The sequence below is a fragment of the Platalea leucorodia genome, assembly GCF_965183815.1.
Source record: "Platalea leucorodia genome assembly, chromosome: 5".
Lineage (NCBI taxonomy): Eukaryota > Metazoa > Chordata > Aves > Pelecaniformes > Threskiornithidae > Platalea > Platalea leucorodia.
This window is the reverse complement of record NC_138827.1, coordinates 53,605,734-53,629,343: the sequence shown is the minus strand read 5'-3', so window position 1 is coordinate 53,629,343 and position 23,610 is coordinate 53,605,734. Positions and strand designations below refer to the sequence as shown.

The 23,610-nt window shown below is 45.0% G+C and overlaps 1 protein-coding gene across 1 annotated transcript; it reads right to left on the bottom strand.

The window, feature by feature from the left end:
* Positions 1-9,803: 9,803 nt before the first annotated feature.
* TSEN15 (tRNA splicing endonuclease subunit 15) lies at positions 9,804-23,021 on the bottom strand (the record flags this gene model as incomplete). Its single annotated transcript, XM_082312242.1, has 4 exons — positions 9,804-10,106; positions 20,589-20,724; positions 21,952-22,033; positions 22,887-23,021. 4 exons carry the CDS (start codon positions 23,019-23,021, stop codon positions 9,902-9,904), a joined length of 558 nt encoding a protein of 185 aa, XP_082168368.1. The 3' UTR covers positions 9,804-9,901.
* Between the last annotated feature and the right edge of the window lie 589 nt (positions 23,022-23,610).

Sequence of the window (23,610 nt, the reverse complement as noted above, 5' to 3'; positions counted from 1 at the left end):
CGGCCTGAATGGTTGTGTTATGCCACAGATTTATTACCTGGACAATCTGACAGGTGATGGACAGAATTTAAGGCTCTCACATTGAAAAGATTCAGAGGAAGTTTGATTTTTACAGCTCATTGGATGGCTCCTACAAAAGAGCTGCAAACTTCCCCACAACCTCCAGCAATGCTCCCCTGTGCAAGCTGCAGCCCCCAGCTGTCCTTAGTGCTGGCTTTCTCCCAGCTGAGATAAAAACGTATAGAGTTAGTGAGGTTTTTTCCCCAGTTTTTGTTCTTTAATGAGCATCCATGGAGAGAGAATTGGATGGGTGCCGCAGATGAAAAGGGGCAGTAGCAGAAAAGGACTCCATCCGTTGCTCTGCTCTGCTTTTCTGTTGGATTTGTTCAAAGTTTCAGGTCTTCTCCCCAGCGCTTTTTCTAGGGTGCCCAAGGTGCCCTACATTAGCATCAGGATTTTTCTCTCATATTCCTAAAAACCTGTGATTTTGTGAAACGGGAGAAAAATCTTTCTCTGACATATGCCAACAAAATTCACATCTCCGTGAAGCCAGCAATAGAAGCTGCAACGCCTGCACAGCACAATGCAAACACCCTTCCTCCATCCCAGTTCTCCCTTCTCTCAACCCACTAGAACAAAATGATTTAAGCAAATAACAAATGTTGAAAAGGCCAGTCCCTGTAGACTCACAACAAAGGCGAGAAAAATGCTAGGCTAATTATTATCTTCCTTTCCTTACACAGGCCTTTCTGTGAGGCTCTAGCAATTAAAGATGATGCTGGGGAACAAGCTAGACAGGAATTAGTCTGACTTGGGGAAATTACCACCCAGAGGTTTTCAGGATTTTTGTGCTGCTATGTAAATTCCCTTTGCTCAGCTTAAACTCTTAATCGGATGCATTACTTAGACAACATATTTTAATAGCTTGTTTTAAAAAATACACTTTAAAAATGTTTCCAGCTAGCTCTGATCCTAGCCTGTGTTTCTCCTGGTGGTCTTGAAACCAAATTCCTGGACGCAGATACTCTCCTGACCCTCTTTCTCAGCTCACCCAGCAAACCTCCCTTGACGGTCACATAGAGCTCCAACCAAGATGTCCAAGCCAAGAGGATAAATCGCTTGCCCGATTATTCATATACTCCAGTCATTTCCCTTCCTGTGAAAACAACCCCATAATCCCAACATAACAGTCACGCCATGTGAAGCAGCCTGCATACGGGAACTGTTTTCTCTTGCTCCTGCCACGGTGAAAAAGGTCTCTGTGTGTAGTCCTCCAAGTAACCATCTCCTCCTCTGGTGGCAGGAGGGGCCAGCTGAGCGAGCACTGGCTGACCTGATGTTCCTCGCTGTGGTGTTATCCTATGCCTGTGCTTCGATTTCCACGAGAATTGGGTTTGATCAGATGGTGAAGAAGCCTTTCAGCATGTGCAGCCTCCTATCTGAGGACCAGTTTCGCACTCTCTGATCCCCATAGCAGCTCCTTCACACCTCTCTTCCAGGAGGCATCCACCATTCCCAGCCTGGCTACTGTAACCTGGATGTCCAACATTGCATAGGGTATCCTAGAGATAGGGCAGGTGCCTTATTCAGTGCTGGTACCTACTGGATTACACATCTCTGCTGGAAATACTTTGCTTGAGAGGTCCTAGAAATTGCATTTGTCTTTTCATCACCATATTATTTGGTGGCATTTAACTGAGAGTGGCTAATATGTTCGGAGCCTGGTTTCCATCAGCCCTAACCGGTAAGCCAAAGTTTACAGCACAAATTTTTACCTGGATGTGCAACACTGCAGGCTGGACCCTGGTATTTCCCCCTGGCTCTCAGCGTCATTTGCTCCTTCTCACATGATATTCCCTTCCTTTTTCATATTTTTTTTCTGCCTTGACACTTAATTAACTTTGTGCTTGTGTTTAGTCTAACAAACACCATCAATTAAAATAGTGAACAATAATAGACCCAAGATCAAGTCTTCAACAAATCCATGAGTAACCTCCTTCCACCCTGATACTTCCCTTGATATGTACAACTCATGATTTCTTTTCTAAAGAGTTTCTCATCTATCATACTATCTCATCTCCAAACCCATTTTGCCAGTAATTACGATAGCTCTCTGTTTTGATAATTTTGCTTTAGCAATAGCTTGGTCAGAGTATCAGCTGAGCCCATCCCTTCTTAGGACAGTGATGATTATAAATGGCTTAACTAGTAGCAACCTGGTTCTCAGGAAAATAAGCAATATGTTTAAAATGCCAGAGTTCAAGTGATTTAATACTTTCCTTCCACTTGCAATTTTGGTTCTTCAGTAAATTAAATTTTCCTGGGAGAATGACCACTTTCTCTTTTGCTCTATTATTTTCTGGAGAATGTACCATATTTTTAAGCACAGCAAGTATTTCTAGTCTCTCTCGGCCACTTCTTCTGTATTATACTATATTATTTATGTCACCTTATGTTCTTTTATATTAAACATGATCTTTTATGGCTAGTTTCAAGCTGGATTTTTCCCTCTAGAGATTTATTCTAAGCTTTCAAAAAATGCCTGTATGAATCTAGCAGGTAGGCTGCAAGGTTCTGTGCGGGAGGTGGGCAGCTGGGATTACCATCATGCTGGGGTCAACTTCCTAACACAGCGGATATAATTTTATAAGGGGGAATTAAATGGGAAAGAGTGAGGACTGGGGCAGATTTTGAGAAAACCACCGTGCTGGCTGTTTAGTTAGAGGATACCACAGTATCTAATATATGCGGACGGCAGAGGTGAAGCATGCTGGCTGGCTAAAAGACTCTTTTGTAATGTCTTCTGTAACGCTTGGCAAGGCTGCCCTTGCTTCACACCCTGCCTCCCTTGCTGAGGCACTGGGGTGGAAAAATCAGCTGCGGAGGATCCGGACAGTAGGGAGGGATTTAAACACCCCGAAGTCTTGCCCTTGTGTTTTCTAATGGATGGCGAAGTGGGCAACAATCGGTGTCCTGAACCCTCTACCATTCAGCCTAAGTCATGTAATGCTATTAATAAGCAGGGAGGCTTAGCTGAGCCTCTGGGGAATGCCAAAATCATGTTCTCTTTCACTCCCTTATTTAAAAGTCTGTCACGATGGAAAATCATGCCCACCGAGTGGTGGTATCGTAAAACAGTCATATCAGACCAGTTTGCAGAAGAGATGCTCACCTGTCACAAAGAAGGGGACACCAGAGCCAACATCTCCTGAACCGTCCTTCTGAGGCTGGGCTGGGCTGGCTGGGAGCACCCTAGCAAGGGAGGGTGGGGAGGGCAGGGGGGCCTCAGGTCCACAGAAGGATTTGGTACCACCTGCCTGTGGAAATCAGTGGCACGGGCAGACAAACACCTTCGATGCATTTAGTTTCCATGATTTTCAATGCGTCCCTCTGTGAGAATACAAAATTACTACAGCAAAGTCACTTGCAGACTTCTACATTAATGAGAATAACCGAGTTATTGTGGCCTGTATAGCTCAGAGCACAGAATTTCACCTCATAAGACAGTGTTGCACTGGGGAAGGGACATAAATCCCCTCCCCTGCCAAGGAGGTTGTGTGTGTGTCTCCCAGCTGCCAGGCAGGGGGGCAAGGGCAGCCCCAGCCTCCACAGCCCTTCGGCCAGTTGTTTCAGGAGATCCAGGACTGAACCTGCCAGCATCTGTGAGCCCAAGTCTGGTTTTCAGATTGAACCACCATTTCTTTAGCCTCAACCCAGGCTAGCATTTTTGTAGTATCGTTTCAGTGTTCAAGAAGGGAGGATTGCCATCACAAGGGTTGCTGCTTACAGGGGTTTTTTTCCTCCTTTTGTTTTTGAGAACCAGGCAGCGGAGTACGAGGGGAGTTTTGCAGCGCTCTGGCTTTGGCAGAAGAGGAAGGCTCCTGCTCAGCAGTCTGTAAGCGCCCTCTGGTGCAAACGCAGCCGGCTGGCTTCAGCCAGCTCTGCCCTGCAGATTTATCCAGCAAGCATCCGTAATGGGTGTGAATTTGGGTGTTTCGGCTGGTGGAAAGGGGTGTGACAGCCACCCTGCACCATGAAGGCAGCACTCACAGAGAGAGCCTCTTCTACAGGTTGGACATTGGCACAGCGCTCGTGAGACCTTGCTTCAGATTGTACGAAGATTTTTGGTGGTAAATGGGATTGGTCTGATGGAATTGAGACAGCCAGTTGGTAGCTGGATTAGGACAGAGAAAGGCAGAGATGGCTCTTTGGAGACCATCTAGGCACCCCAGCAGAAGACAGGGTGGTAGCAGGAAGGTTGGAAAGAAAGGGGAGCTTCCAGATAGCACGAAAAGATAAATTTGAGGGTAATTAAAGGATGGGCTGCTACGTATGCGACACGAGCCAGGAGGGCAGCAAATGATAGTAAAAAAATTGCTGACAAGATGACTAGAGCAGTGAGAAGGGGGGGGGGGGGGGGGGGGGAACCAACATGAAAAAGATTAGAAGAGCCACTCAAGTTTGGCAAACTGAGCTAGATGGCCAGGCAAGAAACATGGGGAGAAGCTTGTATCTAGGTGGGGATGCAAAGAATGATTAATGAGATGATAAACTATCAGGGCAATAAATCATGTCAGTTAGGTGCTGAGAACACAACACACAGCATGTAGCTAATCAGGAGTTGGAGTGCTCATTAATTCACCCCAGCAAATGGGCTGTCAGTCAGGTTTGCTGAAGGTAGTGGCTGAGTCCGGGGTTCCTCGAGCTCACAGTGCCACCAAAGTGGGAGCATCTGAGACATGAGGGAAAGAAAATGGAAAAGCGATCAAATCCCTGGGATACTCTGAAATATGAGGTGCAGATGCAGCTATTTTTGAAGAGTTAGGAAACCCTAGTTGCTCATAATTGTCTTCATTTCTGCATAGGGGTTACTTGCCAGCATGGCAATTTGTTGTTGGTTGATATAGTCTGAGATTCTTTGCAGTCCTGGCAGGTGTTGCTTCGTTTGCTGGCTATCTGCTGTAGCTGGGGGTGCTGAGGCAGGATCCGCACCAGGGGTGCACCAAATTCCTACCAGTCCTGCAAAATTGGGGCATGCCAAGGTGTGATGGAGCGATACGAAAGGCAATATGAAAACTGTTGAAAAGGCAAAACAGGAGGGAAATGAAGAAAAGCACACGTCTTAACTGAAGGGATTGAAGGGGCTGAAGAGTTCAATGCTATTGCTTTAGCCTTGCAAAGTTGACAGGACAATTAAAATGAAAGTAGAACAGGAATAAGGAAAGTAGAGGTGAAAGGCTATTTGGTTTGAGAACGTTCAGTTAGTAGAGCCTGAATTTATCTCGGTTTATTTGCTTTGGCTAATGACTTAAGGAAGTTTTAAACTATTGGGTTATAATGGAGGACTGAAACATCCCTGGAGGACTAGAGGAGATTAACAGTAAGCCCATTTATATAAAGCAGGACTTACAGGCTAATTGATGGAGTTCAGATTCCTGAAAACTGCTGGGATAACCTATTAAACGTCTAATTCCTACGGACCTGCAATACAAGTAGGATGGTTAATAAATTCATACAGACTGTTTATTAGAAAAAAATGGTTTTAAATTAAACAAAAAAGCTTTCTTGAGTTGCTGACCCAGAAAAGAGAAAGACTAAGATTGTCTTGATATTTCAACGTTGTGTCCAAGCAAAAGATCCTGTGGAAAACCTTGCCCGGCTTGAGAAGGGGTTAAAAGAGGAGACCGTGTCTTCGTTCCAGTGATTTCTGAAAAACAGAACTGTTTTGTGGAGATGCTGAGGGCCATTTTGTAGGGGGCAGGATCCTGCTTCAGGTGTGGTTTGGAAGAAACACACCTTCATCTGGTCACTGCTTGCTGGGCAGCGCTGCCAGGGACCGCGTCGCTGCCACGCAGGCATGCCCTGGCAAGCAGGGACAGGTCCTCAGCCGATGCTCTGGCATCCTTTGCTCGCCCAGCTGCTCCACGCTGAGGTTACACACAGCACACGCACAGCCACAAAGGCGCAGGTGACTCCAACGGGAGGAGCCTGCTGCCCAAACATACACACGTGCTTCTGCTTACTCAGCATCAAGCATGGGAAAGTTGCAGTAGTCGCCCACTTTCGACAGCTGCCTGCTGCAGCACGTGTTTCTTGGCCACTTCTTGCTACCACAGCTCCTCTTTATGCATCTGACAAGGCTTCCTGCTTCTTGACCGGTGTTTTTTCACATAAAGTGTTCTGCGTGCGTTGCAAACAGTCAGGCTGGATACAGGACAGTTCAGGTGACGATGCCAGGAATGCCTCAAGGAAACACAGTTTGCTTAAACCAAAGCAGACACTCGCTTATGTAACTGGGCATTGAGTCTTACTGTCAAATCCCTGCCAAAACATCACTTTGCTTTTCTATCATTCTTTACTCGGTGGGGAAGCTTCAATGCAAATATCTCTCTGAAGAGAGAAAAGACTTGAAACAATAATCGACCGGAAAATGACACTCTTAGCATTTTAAAACATACCTTTTGTTGGTCAAGGCTGATCAGTAAAACAAATCAAGCTGTGCTTGGCAAATAAAACTTGAAAAACAAACAAACAAACAAACAAACAAACAAAAATTAAAAAGATGGCAAGATGTAGCCTGTAAAATCTTCTGAACTAAAATAAGAGATGAATTTGCAAAGGTGTTGAGGCCAGATGTCACGGCTGATGCTTCCACAGATGTCTCACAAACACTTGAAGTAGAGGAATGTTTGAATGCTTTAGGCACAGCATGAAGATACTATGGATTTAGGAATGTTAATGTGCTACTGCTCTGAACTGATACACTTCTAAGGGAAGTCTCTTCCCATCTTTATTCAGTGCCTGGAACACCAGAGGCTCTGGTCTGTGTGCTGTTGACTCGACACAGAGAAATACTTCAGTGGAATGGAAAGGAACAGCACAGCTGGCTCTGAACTCACTTAACATCCCCTTGTTTGCATTGTAATACATATGGGACAAACAGTGCAGTGATATTACTTATTCTATTTTTTTTCTCAGAAATAAAGAACCACCACAATCTAGGGAGGCTGGAAAAAGGCCTATATAATCATTTCTCAGTGGGACACATGGCAGAAATCAAAGCCTCCGGACACAGTTTCTCCAACTCAGCTTCTGAAGACTGGGTAAGCAGTTTTCACTGTATAGAAAAGGAGGCTCAAGTTATGCTCCTCTTTCTGTGCCTAGAAATAATAAAATGAAGGAGAAAAGGCAAGCATCAGTCATGCAGCAAACTGCAAAATGGCAGTATTTCCCAGACATTGAAGCAAATGCAAAAGAATTTGCTTTTGGGGTTAAGCGTGTGTCACTTAAATATAAATTCTGCAATGTGTAGCATTTGTTACGGCCTTCTTCACACAAACCCAACTCTTTTCCAGCACACATTCACACTGGGGCTGAAGTATTTAACAGCTTATAACAAGGACAATTTACCTGGAGGTATGTAGCCTAGCAAAGTGCAAGATTTACTTTATGGAATAAGCAGTAGAGTACACGAAATATTGATGTTAAGGTCAAACACAGCATGTCAGGAGTCAGCACACAGGTACCCTTTTAAGGCAGTATGGCATCGGACCAAAATAAAATTACGTTTTTCCTCCATGAGGGGAGCAAGACTGAGAAAGAGAGAATTTTTCTTTGCCTTTCTCCATGACCGAAGCCCACAGACCCATGGTCTCTGCTTGCTGTACAGGAAAAAAGCAACCATTTTGTTTCTGACTGCATCAGAACATACACAGCCTCACGTACGGCTTGTCCAATTACTCTAACAGATGAGGGTACACATCCGTACAGCTGTAACCCATCCAACCTCGGCCTATGCAGGATCAGGTTAATAGCTGGAAACAAAAACTGCCAGAAGCAAACCTTTCTCAGCTGGTATTACCTGCCAAAACTCTCACCACAGTGAACCACAGCTCACGTGTGAGGAGCTAGCTGTAAGAAACAGTACTGTTGTAACGTACAGCAGCGAGAAACACTACCAAAAAAAAGACAAAAAAAATAGCAGTAGCGCAAGGGACAAGATCAGAGTTGATTACACGCTCTGAGTAGCTTCCTGGATCAGCGAGACGAGGATGGGCTCAGCAAGGCACCTGGGCACGCACAGCAGCCTGTTCCCCACAGATCAACAAGTTCCCCAGGTCAGCTTGGTCGCCCCGGGCGACGATGCTAGCAGCAAAGCTGATGATAAATGCTTTCCCCTTTGCCTGAAGGTGCCATACAGAGCTCTGGGTGACCGTGTACCCTCCTCCAAGTTTGTTGTCAAAGCTGCGAGGGGCGAGCGTGTGCTGCCAGCCCAGGAGCACCGTGAGAGGGCTGAAGTCTGAGCAAGCCAAAAAGCAGCTGCCTCCCTCGCCCAAACTAGCCGCCTGCAAAACACCTGCAGGATCAGCACCCAAACAGAGCGCCTGACGCCACGTGGGGTGCGAGGGCCTTCCTGCCCTGGGCTCCCCCGCTAGATCATTCTGCCTCCCAGTGTATTTGGCCAAACTGGGTTCAAACCCCACAACTACAAAAACATCCACTCTAGTCATAGCAACAGTAAAGCTTAAATGGTCTTTCATTTCCAGCTTGGTTTTTTGGATTCTCTCCCATTCTTATACCCATGCAAAAAAAGAGCTCTTGTGCTTCAAATTTTGAGCGTGTGGTCCTTGGCCACACAAATGTCATATGGACATTTTTGTACTCAAGAAGCTGCTTCTGGGATGCTATTTGATTTGCAAGAAACTAAGTTTAGCCTGAAGAAGATTTCTATGTGAAAGACATGGAAAATTCCCATAGAAGAAAGTGAAAGTTAGTTTTTTTCCTCTTAGGTTACTTCTAGCTGAAGCAACTCTTGGGCAGCCAGTTTAACTAGCAGAAGCTATGTCAAAAAAAAAAAAAAAAAAAAAAAAAGAAAAGAAATCCTAGAAATTACAATGGGTTTAGAAACTTGCTTGCTGAATGAAGAAGATAACAGCTAGTGTCCACTTGCAGCATAGCAGGTGACATACTTTGGTGACAGATAAAAACATGCCCCGTTGTCATGCTCCTCTTCAGAGAGCTTTAAGCACTAACATCATGGTGAAGCACTAAAAGCATGTCGAAGCTATTTCAGACAGGAAACACAAGGAGAGGGCAGGCCACCATTTAGGCAACTTCATCGCACTGGGATGTGAACACAAGGTACCTTCGGTTCTTAGACAGTCGTCCAACACCGTATGCGGAACGAGAGCCTGGTGGTGGTTCTGGATCGTGACGTTTAGCATGGTGTGCGTTCAGTGACGTGGGTAACGCTACCCTGGGTCAATGCTTTCAGGTGTGCTTGATCCAGTCATAACCTACCTCCACATGAAGGGCTGGCCTCCGCTCGTAGGTTCTTCAGGCAAATCCAGAGACCCCTCTTTACTAGTCTACGCTTTATTCCAGTAGCCTCTGGTATTGCTATAGTCAGTTTTCCCTCTGCAGAGAAAAATTTAAAATAAGGTATTTCTATGGAAAAGTCTCTTCTCCAAAAGCACGGGAAAGAAGGTAAGCATTCAGAAATGTAACCTGGGAGGTAGCATGACCACTTCTGACAGTGTTAAGACAAAGACACTCTGTAAACTACAAAGCCCTTAACTTGGTATCGGTACTCCTGCCAGAAACCCTTAAGATTTACCTTTAATCTATTTACAATATGGGTAAGGATGTGTTTATTCTGTTATGTACCTTAACAGACATGAAGGAGAGACTGGCTTTGGAAACATCTCACAAGTATATTTATTAGCCAAGAGCAATCTGTCCCAAAAGCATGACCAATGGCATTTCATTACAGTGCAGCTGCACAAGCCTCCATTCTCCCTGAACAGACGCTTGATATGCAGAAGGCATATTTACATACATAAGTTCCTGGATTTGTTTAGGTTTTGAGGACAGTAGTTCAAGAAAAGTCTGTTTGTCTTAATCATTTGAAAAGCTTCTTTCTTTTCTTTCTCCACTGTTTATTGTCCACATCTTCAGTATCGTCAGGAGGATCTGGTATTACAAAGCCATCAGTCATTTTGTAGTAGACCACTGTGGAATCTGACTCAACTATGGCCAAGGTAACTGACAGCGGGGTGTCAGGATCATCTTGTGGGAGAGACGCTTTCTGCATGATTTCTCTTATCCTAGAAGAGGAAACAATCAGTTAGAAAGGAGTCCACAACCACCTAACAATGGCACAAAGGTAGAAGTGCACCATTTCAGCCTGGTTTTATTCTGCAAATTTGTCTTCGCTGAAGTATAATATCTGTTTTAATAAAAATCCAAAGTCATATAATCAAGCAACAAAATAAAATAACAAAGAATCTTATAAAAACATACACAGTTACATAAATCTCTGCTGGAAATGGCTCAACACATGCTTCTAATGCTTCTAAACTTTGCTTAGGTGTACTACTGTGCACATGGCTCAACCATCCTTCAGCTACCACAATCATAGCATGACAATCTCTAATGGCCTTGTTTTCATCAGATTTTAAAAAAACCTCTATCTAATTGAATAACACATGGCATTCAATTAGAGAACAAAATAATTAAGACTTGTTCCATTTGTAGAGATAAGTCTTCCAGTCTCTGTGCTACAGTTCTCTGCCAGACTGTGGAAGACCCAGGAACCAAAGCCAGGTTTCTCTAACCTCCCTGTCTAGACTACAAGCCACAAGACTAATGTTCTTCTTCAAGACAGTCAGCATAAATAATGTCTTCCTTAAAAATTCAAGACAAAGTTACGCAATTTTTCCTGTTCAGCTTATTTTAAGACTAACATGCCAGTTGCTTTTTAGTTCAGAGCTGAGGACAACATTGATTCCTGGAGTCCTTGTATTACTGTTCCGACTGCGGAGCAAGTACTGAAGGAGTGCAGTGCCCAGGGGCAGAACAGTACCACTCCCCACAGCAAGCATTTCCACGGGAAGCTTTCTCCTTCACCTAAAGCACGGGTGCAATAGGGCTCATCTGGGATTGCCAGGACAGGTTACGCTCTGGGGAGAGGTCAGCTATGCAGTGGGAAAAATCACCCCTTGCTTCATGTGCCCCCGAGATCTCATTCACCAGGAAACATGCATTCCTGAAGCTGGGCACTGTAGTTGAAAACAAGGCGCTCTGTAAATGCATCAGCTTTCAAACTTTAATCATCATCTTCCTTCCAAACCTCTTTGATCCCTTAATAAAAGCCAAATGGAAAGCGGCAGACAATAAGCAGCAGCCTGGAAAGCCTATGCTATTAAGCCCGTGACCCTCTTAAGTATCCATCTGTGTTCTGAACTGTTCATAATTCAACTTGGCTAAATTCAGTGCCTTTTCTTTTGCTTTCACTACTGGCCCATACATAATGCAAGGCAACACAAGGCAATACAATATACTTAGTTAGTCATTTCATGCAACAGACATACTAAGGCTGTGTAAAAGCCATATTCTGGTCCTCCTACCATCACCACTTTTCATAACAAGAGAACAAATAAGCAAACAGATACCGTATTGGCCACCGGCAGAAGAGAGACACCTGCAAAAGACGCATACTTCAAGCAACGTGACATTAACGTCTCTGCTCCCTGCCACCTTGGCACTGCTTTGTCTGCATGTTTACTTGGCAGCTGCCCCAGGCTCAAGGCCTTGCTGTGGGAATACTAATTGCACCGTGGGTATCAAGGAGAGCAAAAACGCAAGCCTGCCTTCCAAAGCTGTAGGCAATTCATGGATGGAGGTGCTCTGCAACAAGAAAGAAATGCATCCCACTGTGAGCAATGCCTCAAATACAGCAAGGCCTTCCCGTGAAAGCACTACCTAGCGAGGGGGGGTCACGTGCCTGCTGGAGTTGCACCAGTAAGTGCCAAGTGAATCGCAGGTGTACAAGCAGGCACCAGGACGGCAGTAAGCAAGGACAAACGAACTGAATGTCTAAGGCACAGCAGCGAAGCGCTGGACCGCTGTGCTGATGCTGGGCACCTTCTGCTCTTGCCACTTTCAGCCCCTCTTTAGGGGTACCTCCAGCACCACAATGTCTTGCCATAGCTCTGGCGGGTGACAAGGGCCCAGGAAAGGATTCCCGATGTCCCTCCAGACATGCTGCACACACACAGAGCAAGAATCCACTTGTCACACCTCCGTAGCTCGTGTCTGGAGGAAGCTCTGAGTAAGTTGTCAATGGTGAGGCCAGGCTACTGGCAGAGACCCAGTGAGGAAAGAACTATCCATGGTTTTTATGAAGCAGTGGATATTCATCTCTCTCTTTCTCCTGGGAATGTGAAATAGAAATAACAATAAAAAGCCAAATAAAAGGGGACAGCTACCCAGGAGAGATATTTCGGGACCCGAAGAAATCAAACTTGTGTTGAGTGTGGACAGTCCCATATCTAGAAGCAGACTCAGACAGTGTATTCACCTGTCAGCCAGGGCAGAAGCTCCTTCATATTTTCTTTAGTAACTGTCACTGTTTCTCTTCCTAGTCTGTTAGGGGGATGGATGTAACAGTGAGGCCTTAGATCTAGACTTCCCATCACTCATGATTTCTTCTTATACTGTTAAGCACAGACATCTGAGCGTTTACTTCCTCCCATTTAGCATTTAGACTTAGAAGATGCACCATGATCCCAAAAGTGGCCAGGTCCTGACAGCAGAATAATGACATTTCTTTGCATCCCTGACTTACTTTTCAGGAGACTGAGTTTCAGGCTTTATGTAAAGAGCACAAAGACATGCCATTGCCCCAGGATGATCTGCTAACACTGCTGTCCACAGAGCCCAATGCTTTCCACCGCACATGGGCAATCAGCCTCTCTCGCCGTAAAGAGTTACAACTGCAAATGCAAGATTCTCCCCTTCCCCCTTTTCTCAACACAGGCAGCCCCAAAAAGAGAGATCTCATGCATGCATACCACAACTGGCCAGAACACAATGCAGCACATCTGCAGATTGCTGAGAGGGTATCTTTTAAAAGAATAAGCTTCAGAATTCAGGAAGTCTGTATCAGATGCCTGTGTTTCCTCTCCGCCCCTGAAGGCACCACTGTTAGCCTCTGCATCCAGCATGTTCACAAAGTTTCTCTGCAGCAGCGGACATTTCAAAGAAGGAGTTAGAGAACATCTGGGTTTGTGCTGATTTCACTGCACTTGCTACCTGCCACTAACAGAAAGATGAAATATTGCAGGGAAGGTATAGGTTTTTTAATCCTTTTGATGTATCTAATGCTGTCTATGAAAAAAAAAAAAAAGCAAGAAGTATTCTTGGCCTTCTGAAATTCAAAGGAATGCATGTTTGACCTCCTAAACAAGGCAAGAAGCCTTTATTTCAAGAGATACAGCCCTCTAGGCTGCCCAGCTCACACAACAGCTGCATTCAATGACTAAAATGAAGTTCTAAACAAGAAGCCCATATGTAACACCTCCCCCCAACAGAGCTAGCTGACTTCATTTACTAAGTTAATGGTTGCAGATAAGCTCCTTAATGACCAGTGCGTCTGCTACACCATACAACTAATGTCAGTTATAAAAGATGGCTTTTGCTTAAGTAAAAGTGGATTTAACGTTTCTGCAAGTGTCAAATATTAGAAGCCTCTGGAACAGGGGAATTCAATACATTCAGTACTTTGGCATACTCCACCAACAGCTAATCCTGATAACCTCCATTCACCAGCATCCTGACCAGCCTTTTCCTCACAAGTCACAACTGCATTAGGACACATTCTGCAAACCTTGTTCCCATTGATACCAAGGGGTCCACAGTGACTCTGGTTTTGGTTCCCCAGCCTTCACAGGCCATGCTGCAACAGCGTGAACCCCACAGAAGCTGTGGTGTCAAGCATTTGGCATGGAGTGGCTCTACCTGGTTCCTCCTTTTCAACAGGCATTCAGGTATGTCTACTCCACTGGCTAGCCAGTGGGTGGTGAGACACTGGAAGAGCTTGCCCAGAGCAGTTGTGGATGCCCCATCCCTGGAAGTGTTCAAGGCCAGGCTGGATGGGGCTTTGAGCAGCCTGGTCTAGTGGAGGGTGTCCCTGCCCATGGCAGCGGGGTTGGAACTGGATGATCTTTAAGGTCCCTTCCAACCCAAACCATTCTATGACATCAAGTTTTAAGCAGAATGTAGACACTTAACATAAGAAAAGGTGCAGCTGAGAAACAGTTAATACTGTTCTGCAATGTCTGAATAAAAGCTTAGCATGTTTTCAATACAGTCTCAGGTAAAGCCCATATTGGAAGAACGCACCATTTCACTTTGTCATCTCCTGAAGGACACTGTACAACACAGTACTAAATCACCTTAGATTTAGAACGAACATGTGTTCATTCACAGACTCTGCCTTGTTCATCGCCTCAGACTTGTTCATCCACAGGCTCAGCCTGGCTAGGAAGATCGGGGACAGTCAACACTATACACGCCGCCCTCTCGGGATTTATGCCAATGACTACCTGGTAAAAAATAAAAGGCATCTAGGGCCCCAAGAGCGCGCACAGAACAATCAAGCGTGTGTGCTGCTGCACGCACAGTGAGGAGTCTATGAGTTAAAATATCCTGCAACCACTCCTTTCCCTTCTCTCACCCTCCCCATGAAGAAAAGCCACTGACTGTTAAAACAGGCAACACAGAAGCTTTAGGTTTCCCACACAAAAAGGTACATCTCGAACAAAGGCACTGTGAAAGGAAAATAACATACGTAAGCTAGGGGAATACACACACTACAAGAAACACTGGAAAGTTTTATTTAAGTCTCATAAATAGAATAAGACTAAATATTTTTTTTAATAAGAATTCTCCTCTGTTGCAGATCATACAGTCCAAAGTTTTCAGAACAGCTTGAAAACCCATCTTTAAAAACGGATGGTGTCTGCATGTTCATTGCCAGCTAGGATTGGCTCCCACCGAGCCAAATTCAAGTAGGATGAAGCCCTCAGTTTCCACCTGGGAAGCAACCTCACATTCACCTCACATTGCCAGAGATGAAAAGGATTTAATCTCAAACACGTGAAGGAGACACTATTATACAAAAGTAAGAGCTGGAATTTCTAAATCCCTTTGCATAAGAAAAAGGGCTTTGGAAAAGGCTTTCTAGATACCTACAAACTACAGTCAGTAGGGATTGCTTTTTTCCTACCAGAGAATTAGTCGTAAGAGCAGGTTTGACTTACTTAACATCATGCAAGGACCACTGCAGCTAAGGTAACAGCACTATGAACGTCATCCTGCATCTGCCTTTACTGCTGCATTCAAACTAAATGGCGACAGTGAACTTACCTGGTCTTCTATTACCGTTGCAATTAATAGCTTAAAAACAAAACCAAACCCAACAACAAAACAAAATAAAGAAATCCATACAAATATATCCAAAGAGGGGAATTTTCCATCTTTCCCCCATCTTAATTTTTATTAACAAAAGACTTTCATACTAGGTAGGCCTTCAACACACATCAGAAATCTGTACCATCTTTCCTAATGGTCTGCTCCTATGAAATAACATTGCTCTTTATGCTCCAGAGAAAGAAACAGGTATATGACTGGTGAGCTTCAGGCAACTGTAGCTTGATGTTTTAACTGACCGTCCAAAAACTAAAAAAGAACAGCATCATAAAGGAAAGGTAACACAGGCAGAAAGTTTTGTGACAAACAAAAGAGTATTTCAGTGATAGATCCCATGCAAGTACTTCTGAGAAGCAGCGGAAACACTGAAAGCTCAGAGTAGTTTTATGGAGGTTGCATAGTGCTCCATTGAGCTGAAATGGAACTACTGCCTTCCCTACCATAAAAGCCAAAGGCTTTCAATCTGCCCTTTATACTTGGATGAATAATTCATTGCAGGCTTGGCCAGCCCGAGCGGCTCCCTCCCCTCCATGCAAGGCAGGGCTGGAGAGTCAACACAAGTTGGGCTCTGTACCGCCACAGAGATCACTGCTCTGTGCAGCGGAGTGCGCCATTGTACCAGACTTGTTCAGACAGGCCCCGTGACAAGAGGACCAAGGCAGAGGAAACCTCCCATAAAGCACAATACCTTGAATTTAGCCAGCACTACAAAAACAGCACAGCATGGCTCACCATCAGGAATGCTGCTCCAGACCTAGCTGCAGGGCAGGCAGTGATATTAACTTAGTGCCTTGAAATATATTGGAAGCAGCACATGGTAGTGGTGGTGGGAGGTGTAAATGGACACCACTATTTCTTGGGAATTGTTTCCAAACTACAGAAACATGGGATGCTAGAAGAAACTGATGTTTTTGTAACAGAAAAAAAAAAAAAACTAAAGAAAACACCATGTGCCTCACTGGTCAGGAAAAGGAATTGAAACCTCAAGGAATATAAAGTCCTTCTTCCCATGGAAGTTGAAAAAAGAAAACAAGACAAATTATGCAAAAGGGAGAAATCAGAATTCAGCAAACTTCTACAAGATACACCAACTACATGATGCTCACTCATAGTACTGCATAACCAATTCAGCTGTATGAGCCACATCAATCACTTTTAAACTATTAGTAAAGAGTTTGCATTTAGAAGACATTAGTTAAATTTTCAATGTGTGATTTACTGTATGAGTAAACTCAAATAATGCTTATAACAGAAGAGCTACTGACAAAACTGTGAAGAGGATGCAAAATAAGGAGCATGTCACACTTCCAGTGCATTTAAAATAACAGTGCTTCTTACAAGCAAAACCACTTCAGATTAGAGGAAGATCTATTTCACAAACTACAGATTTAGAAGAGGATAAATTGCTTCCAGTCCTCAGATTTGCTTCTAAAGACGCTTATGAGCTTTAAAATGAAACATATATGTATTTTTTTCCAAAATTAAGTTACCATTTTAACAAAATAACCCTTTCCCTCTTAGCCTAAAACAAACTTTGCAGTCTCCATAACCTCATGCAACTGACTTCATCCTTCATTTCCAGCACTTGCGTACAAAAAAACAAACAGGGCAGTGACATATTATTTAATCTGACAATTTATTAGTAACAGTTTGCTTAGACAATGTTATTTGTCTAGGACAGACAGTGCGTAATTCCTTTAGATCTGGCATCTAACTCCCTGGTCCTTGGAAGGATCAAGGCTTTCAACGCTATCTAGGAAATCCAGCTGTCAACACCGTGAGCACTCCTACACTTGCTAGGCTTGGTTTATGCAAGTCATTTCTGCCAGCTTTGAGGCAGGACTACCTGTATTTAACTGCTTCATCCCCTTTGGGGAGCCACAATTCTGGAATGTACTGACAATTAGGTACTTGGTGTGCACTAAGGTGTCATCTAAGGTAGTGAACAGCAAACACCTCCCAGCCAACGGACCTACGAACTCCTCCTGCAAGTATGAATCACTGCTAAATTCAAAGGTTTACAAACACAAGGTTCTCCAAACCTCAGCCAGCTGTGTGTGGTTGAGAGAGTAGTCCAAGACAGACATAAGTCGCATCTTATTCTTCAGGTCTTTAGTCACAGAAGATTCAGCAATCTTCATTTTAAGAGCATGCATGCACAGCACGAAGCCACTTCTCAGATTGTATGAGACTACCGTTTGTATTGGTGGTCACTTTGCTCCAGACCCTGTAATTTTGTGATTCAGTGAGCTACTGTGCAGCCTTACACCAGCAGGGCAGGATGATCAGCTTCCATCAGGCTCTTTACAGAAGTGGACAATGAGCTTAGTAAGCAGAACAGCTTTTGCCTTAAGCAGTTAACTGTCATGCATAAACTGGCTGTGATGAAATCTTATAATAGACTAAAAAACATTGAGTGGATTATTTTTGTTGTAGGGCACTCATATTTACCATTTGCTTAGGTGTCTTGCTGGTAATTTCCACAGCAACTTTACTATGGCCTTTCAAGGACACACTTCTCTTGAGTGTCAGCCAAGCCGGAATCTTCATGAGACACCTGGGAAGGCAGAGCCTGGCTGAAGTGGCTTTGAGAGGAAAACCACCCCTGCAGCCCCTACCTGGGCCTTACTGGTTAAGCAAGGAAATGCTGCCCATAAATGCTGCCATTTGCTAGCTGCTTTTGCATTTAGCACATTTCCAGGCCCAGCAATGTGGACAGAACATCTTCACCTTCCCAACCCCCTCCAATGGCTTACTTTCAACATTAAGTGAGCTGCATTCACTTGTACTCATACCTCTTCCTCTACCTTTAGCGGGTAACACGAAAACCCAAAGCATTGCTTTGAACAAAATGGCAAAGTAGCTAAGTACGAAAGCTTTCCTGTATACCTAGAGCTTGGTAAGTCAAGTGAGAAAACATAATTTAAGACATCAGATACCTAACAAGCCTCCTGCTATCAACAATCACAACAACAAAATATTCATCACTGTCAGAACAAAGAGGCAGTAGCTCTATAATATTGTTTCCAGCTCCTTCTGTAGGATGCCTTTTTAATGGCCTTCCTCTATGCTACGTAACTTTGAGCTACAGTTATTGTCTATACCCTTTGGTTTTTGCCTACTGTTCCAGCAAAGGAGCCAAGGAGTTGATGCTGTCCTTTCTCTACAAAGACAGACCAGGCCGCTCTCATCAATGGTGACCTGCTAATGAAATGCCACGCATGCACACGCACATTCAATAACACAAATACAAGCACATACGATCTTCCTGCCTGACAACATCTATGGCTATCGAGCACAGGCAGGCTTTAATGGACTCACCCGGCATTACAGCTCGGTGTTCAGGACATTTTAGTGACAATACGCTCTATGTAGTTGCTCTGTAGCAAAACCTAGTCACAAACTGTACTTTTAATCAATGTGATGCATTCACTCTTTGCTTCTCTAACACACATCCTTCCAGTAATGGATTCCATCCGCACTGGTGCCAGAAGCAGAGCAAACAGTAGCACCACAGTACAAACAAGTTCAGAGGCTCCAAATGAAAAGCCCCAATGAAACAGTAAAAGATAGGACATATATGCAGTGCAATATCTCACTATCATTAAAAGCCAATTAGAACATACTTGCTGCCATTGATCCAATGCCAGGAATCGAAGTTTCCAACCTAGGTGGAAACCTACTACATTAAACAAGCACAACAACTCAGCACGTAGGCATAATTTCTCAAAGATCCCATATCCAAGAAGGATAGTAATAAATAACGCTGCCTTCTTTCCCCACCTAAAATCTAGTTTGAATTGTGAATAGCAATGTGTCCCTTTCACACACACACAGTGATCTGCTTCTTGCAGAGAGGCTGAATGACACTCAGCATTTCACTCTGCAAGACCTCTAAGCAGCTTTCCTCTGTTGTGGAGATCTCACCGTATTTTTCTATAAGACCAAGCCCACAGGAGCGATCAACCAATATTTGTAAATAGAAGATTTTTTTCAGCACATAGGTATCACTCAAATCCATCAATATCTAGTAAGTCATTTTCTTCCCCGTCACAAATGAATGGTTTCTGAAGATACTCTCTTAGGAAAACACGTAGCAGAAATAAGATGGAAGTCTGTGTGCAAGAAACCAATCTGTCACTTCTAAAACCTAAAAAAAAGCAAAAACCGTAGCATGTCTAAAACATCATTCCTAGAGCGCGTGTGCGCACACACACATCTGCTAAGTACAATTCATTAGCTACCTACTACTGCGTCAGGCTGCTGCCAGCAGAGCAAGAGGAAACAGCAAACACTGGCAAGATCTGTAAAACCAGCCCTGAGCACACACTCCTAGCAAGAGTAGGAACAGAAGAAATCGAACAATGCACTACCATATGATGCAGCTGAAATAGTTCAGGTCTTCAGAAACATCATAGGAAAGAATGGCAAACACCAGCAAGAGAAGGCGGCCATTACCAGAGAGTAAACCATGCCGTGTGTTTGAGGCTGCTCTGAAGGATTTTATTTCCTGATTAAAATATACTGTAAAATTACTGAAGCGGAATTTCTCGAGGCTGCAAATACTTGTAATATCACAAAGTCATAGCTGTGTTGTCCTCCGCTTGAGGATTACTTAGTCTTGCATGTATAAGAAAAGTAAGTCAAAATCACAGCTCAAGGGACAGTTGCACATTAGACTCCAGATAAGTAAGAGGAATTTCTGGTTGAAAGTAGCCAAATTATACTTTCAAAACAAAAGCAAACCTAACCGAAGAACCAGGCTTATCCATAGATTCGACAATACAAAAAAAAGTTTATTCTTAGACCGGCCCGAGAGGATTTCTTTCCTCTTACGTACTTTAAAGCCCAGTGACACAAAAAGTATTGCTAGATTTCCCAGACTACAAAAAAGCAGCACAAGAATGTTCAAAACATAAGCTGTGAAGGTCTGGTATTCTAACCTCGTCTCTCAAACACATACTTTGATATCTATTGTTATTTCCTAGAGCACATGCGACTTCTAAACAATATGAAGTGTTTATCAGCAGCAGGAGTCAGTTGCTGTGGGAAGCTGACATCAAAGGCATACCACTTTCAGGGAAGGAGAAGCAGAGACTGATGCAGCTTAGAAAATTAAAGAAATTTCAACTTTGCGTGTATGTTTGCAGCACCCAAAATAACTCTGCTCACAGGCTGGGATATTGCTTTCCTCTGACAGTCCTTTGTTTCCTCCCCCTTCCCCTCTTGACCAAGTCATCAGCAGCCTGTCAAATATATCTGTTCTTCGTTTGATCTTATTGGTAACGTGAGCCAAACACTGACCGCATCCTCACCTCTCATGGCTTAATGATATGTGCACAGGTACCGGCACCATCACTTGGAGACTGTCCTGTTCTCTTTCACGTGCATGTAAACATATGAGTTGCAGTTCTGCTACTCCGACATGCTTCACTTCATGCCAGTTTCTCCCTAGAAAGGTTCATCATTGATGAGAAGGAACAGAACAAAAACCACAAGTTTTAATCATTCAAATATCAAATTTGGCATTTAAACTAACATCTTAGATTCTGTTTTCCCTCCCTCTCCTCACAGGACGCTTCCCATGAGAGACACCTAACCCCATTCAACTGTCAAGTTCCCCTTCTGAGAAACAATCCTGTTAAAAAAACGCACAGGAGCAGTACTCCAGAGCTACACTGATTGATGGTGAACAGGGATCTGTCTGACAAAGCTTTGTTTCAAAAAGGCAAAAAGAAGACAAAAAACATCTTTGTCATCCGCAGCATAAAACTGTAATCCAAATTTGAACTTTATCAGTACCCTAAACTGTGAAGGAGCAGGTGCTAAAAGCATGATTATTAATGATACACAGTTCTTCCCTTCTGCTTGAAGGGATAAGGCTAAAAGTTTTTGTTGCAGAACTACAGGAGCCTTCTCTTAAAGCCTATTAAGGCATTTTCTTCAGAGGTGCAACAATAACAGACAGTGCTTTCTGGCCTGTAAAATCCCTCCCTTCCCTGACCTCAAGAACCACCAGCCTCCAAGAGAAACTGAAGTATTTTCATTAGGCTGGCTGCCTGCCTACACGCAGTCCCTTTTCAATAAAGCCAACTTGGGAGAATCGCAGGCAGAAGTTTATATATCACATAACCGCTCCACTCTTACAAGAGACCAGAAGACTACACTCCATTTGTCATAATTATTGCCACCAGACTTCCAAATTATCTTCTTTCCTACAGCAATCCTGCCCTTTCCAGAAAACAGAATCCTAATCAGGCCAGCATACCTCAGCCATTTGCTAAACGGTAATCAGTAATTTTGACATTAATTTACAAATGAGGACTCTATTACCAGCACAACCACTGAACTTGTAACTTCACCTTTCTATGTTCCTTTTCCTCCCCCTACTCCTCTTTTGCTTTTTTCCCATGCCAAGTGTCTTTGCCCTGGAATGCCTGCACCTGTAACCGCTGGACAGAACGGGCCTTAATCTTCGTAACGGCTCCAGGTAGGCACAGGACAGAAATCTTCAGCACCAAAATACCATCTGTTTCTTAGGTAACCATCACTGCATTAAGTTTCAAAATGAATGCCAAGGACTTTTGTAGGAAAGGTCCTGCTAGTGCACAAACTTTAATAGCACATAAGGGTGAATCCATTTGTTGGGATGTCTAGCCAGTCACTTCATTGAATTACCTTCTAAGAGGTCCAGGTATACCACAAACGCAGCATAGATCTGAGCACTGTCAGATATATCAAGAGACATCATTTCTGTGAACTGAAACACAAAAAGTAACGTTGGTGAAGAAAAGCAGAAGTTATATCAAGAATGAACAGACTAAACCCAGAATCTGTACAGCTATCTAAGCCACTGAAGTCTGAAACCAGTTTTAAGGACTAACAGGAAATTAAAAAACAGGAGTTGTTTTCTGACAGTATCTTAAGAGCTCTTTTTAGCACATTCCCCCTATTTTGGCCCTTAAGAAAGCAAGCCAAATAAACAACTAAGTGAGGAATAGCAACTATTTCTGGAACAGATCTAGCTTTGTGGAGAAGGGCTATGAATTCTACCTATTTTTGCTGCAGTACATCAACATAAGATGACGGCCAAATTAAATACCTCCATGTTTTCAGTATACTAAAAATTAAGATGGAGTCAAAGTTTAAGACAGTTGTGTGTTCCAGCTCCGATTTCAGCATTTACAACCCCGTCCCCTACTAACAGCGGCATTCCCCAGCAACCCCACCGGCTCTCCCCACGGGCCGGGAGACGAGCCCCCTCAGCAGGCCCGATACAACGAAACGCGTTATATCAAAATCTCCTCCTCGGGCACCCCTTCTCGGGGAGGGACGGGGACACACGACCCGCTCCCCCTCGGCTTCGGGGGGCCGTGATCCCCTACGTGCGCCCCGCCCCGAGATGCTCCTCAAAGCCATGGCCGGGGGGAAATCCTGTCAGGGCCGGGGCAACGGCCACGGGCGGGAGCGCGGGGCCCCCCGCGTGACTGAGGGCCCCCCGCCGCGGCGGGGTGGGGTGGGCCCTAACGGCCGCCCCCCACCCCCCGCCCCTCGGCGCCCGGGCAATGAAGGGCCGCGCAGCTCCGCGCCCCTCGCCCCGCGCACAGGCCTACCGTGGGGTGCGTCGCCATCCAGTTGCCGCCAGCCCCCCCCGCCCAGCCCCCTCGGCCCCCCGACCCCCGCCCGCCCGCGGAGGTGCCCCCCGCCGGGCCGCAGCCCCCCTCCGCCGGGCCGGCCGCCGGCTCCATGCGCTCCCCGGTGTAACGCGACTTCGCTCCGGGCGGCGCCACGCAGCCGAGCGCTCCCCGGCAACGGCGGCGGCGCCGCTCCCGTTCCGCCTTCAGCCCGTTCCCCGCACCCCGAGCCAAGGCTCTGCCTCCACGGGCAGAAGCGCTGCATTTAAACCCTACTTACGGCCAGGATGATATTTATCTTATCACAGTGGGTCCTTTTGCAGCCCCTTTTCCTAATTGCAAGGTCTTACATCGCAAGGAGACCTGGGGATTTCAAATACCCACCTGAAGCAGCCGGAGGAGGTAGCCTGGAAAGCGGGGCCCGAAGCTGCCGTCCAGTGCGGAGAGCCGGCGGGAGAGGGGGGGCACGGGAGAGCTGCGGAGCTCGGGGGAGTTTTAGGGGAAGAAGGCAGGGTCGATAACCCAGGCACAGATCCCAGCCTGTCTGGGTTTAGAGTATTCTCTGCGGAAGGCGGGGAGCACTTCAGAAGTACTTCGCGTTACCGGTTTCTGCAGAGCACCCCCACGCTCGATGTTTTTCTTTACCCCGGCCGGTGCGGTCGGGACGCCGGAGCACTGCCCGAGCCCTCCCGCCGCCCTCCCC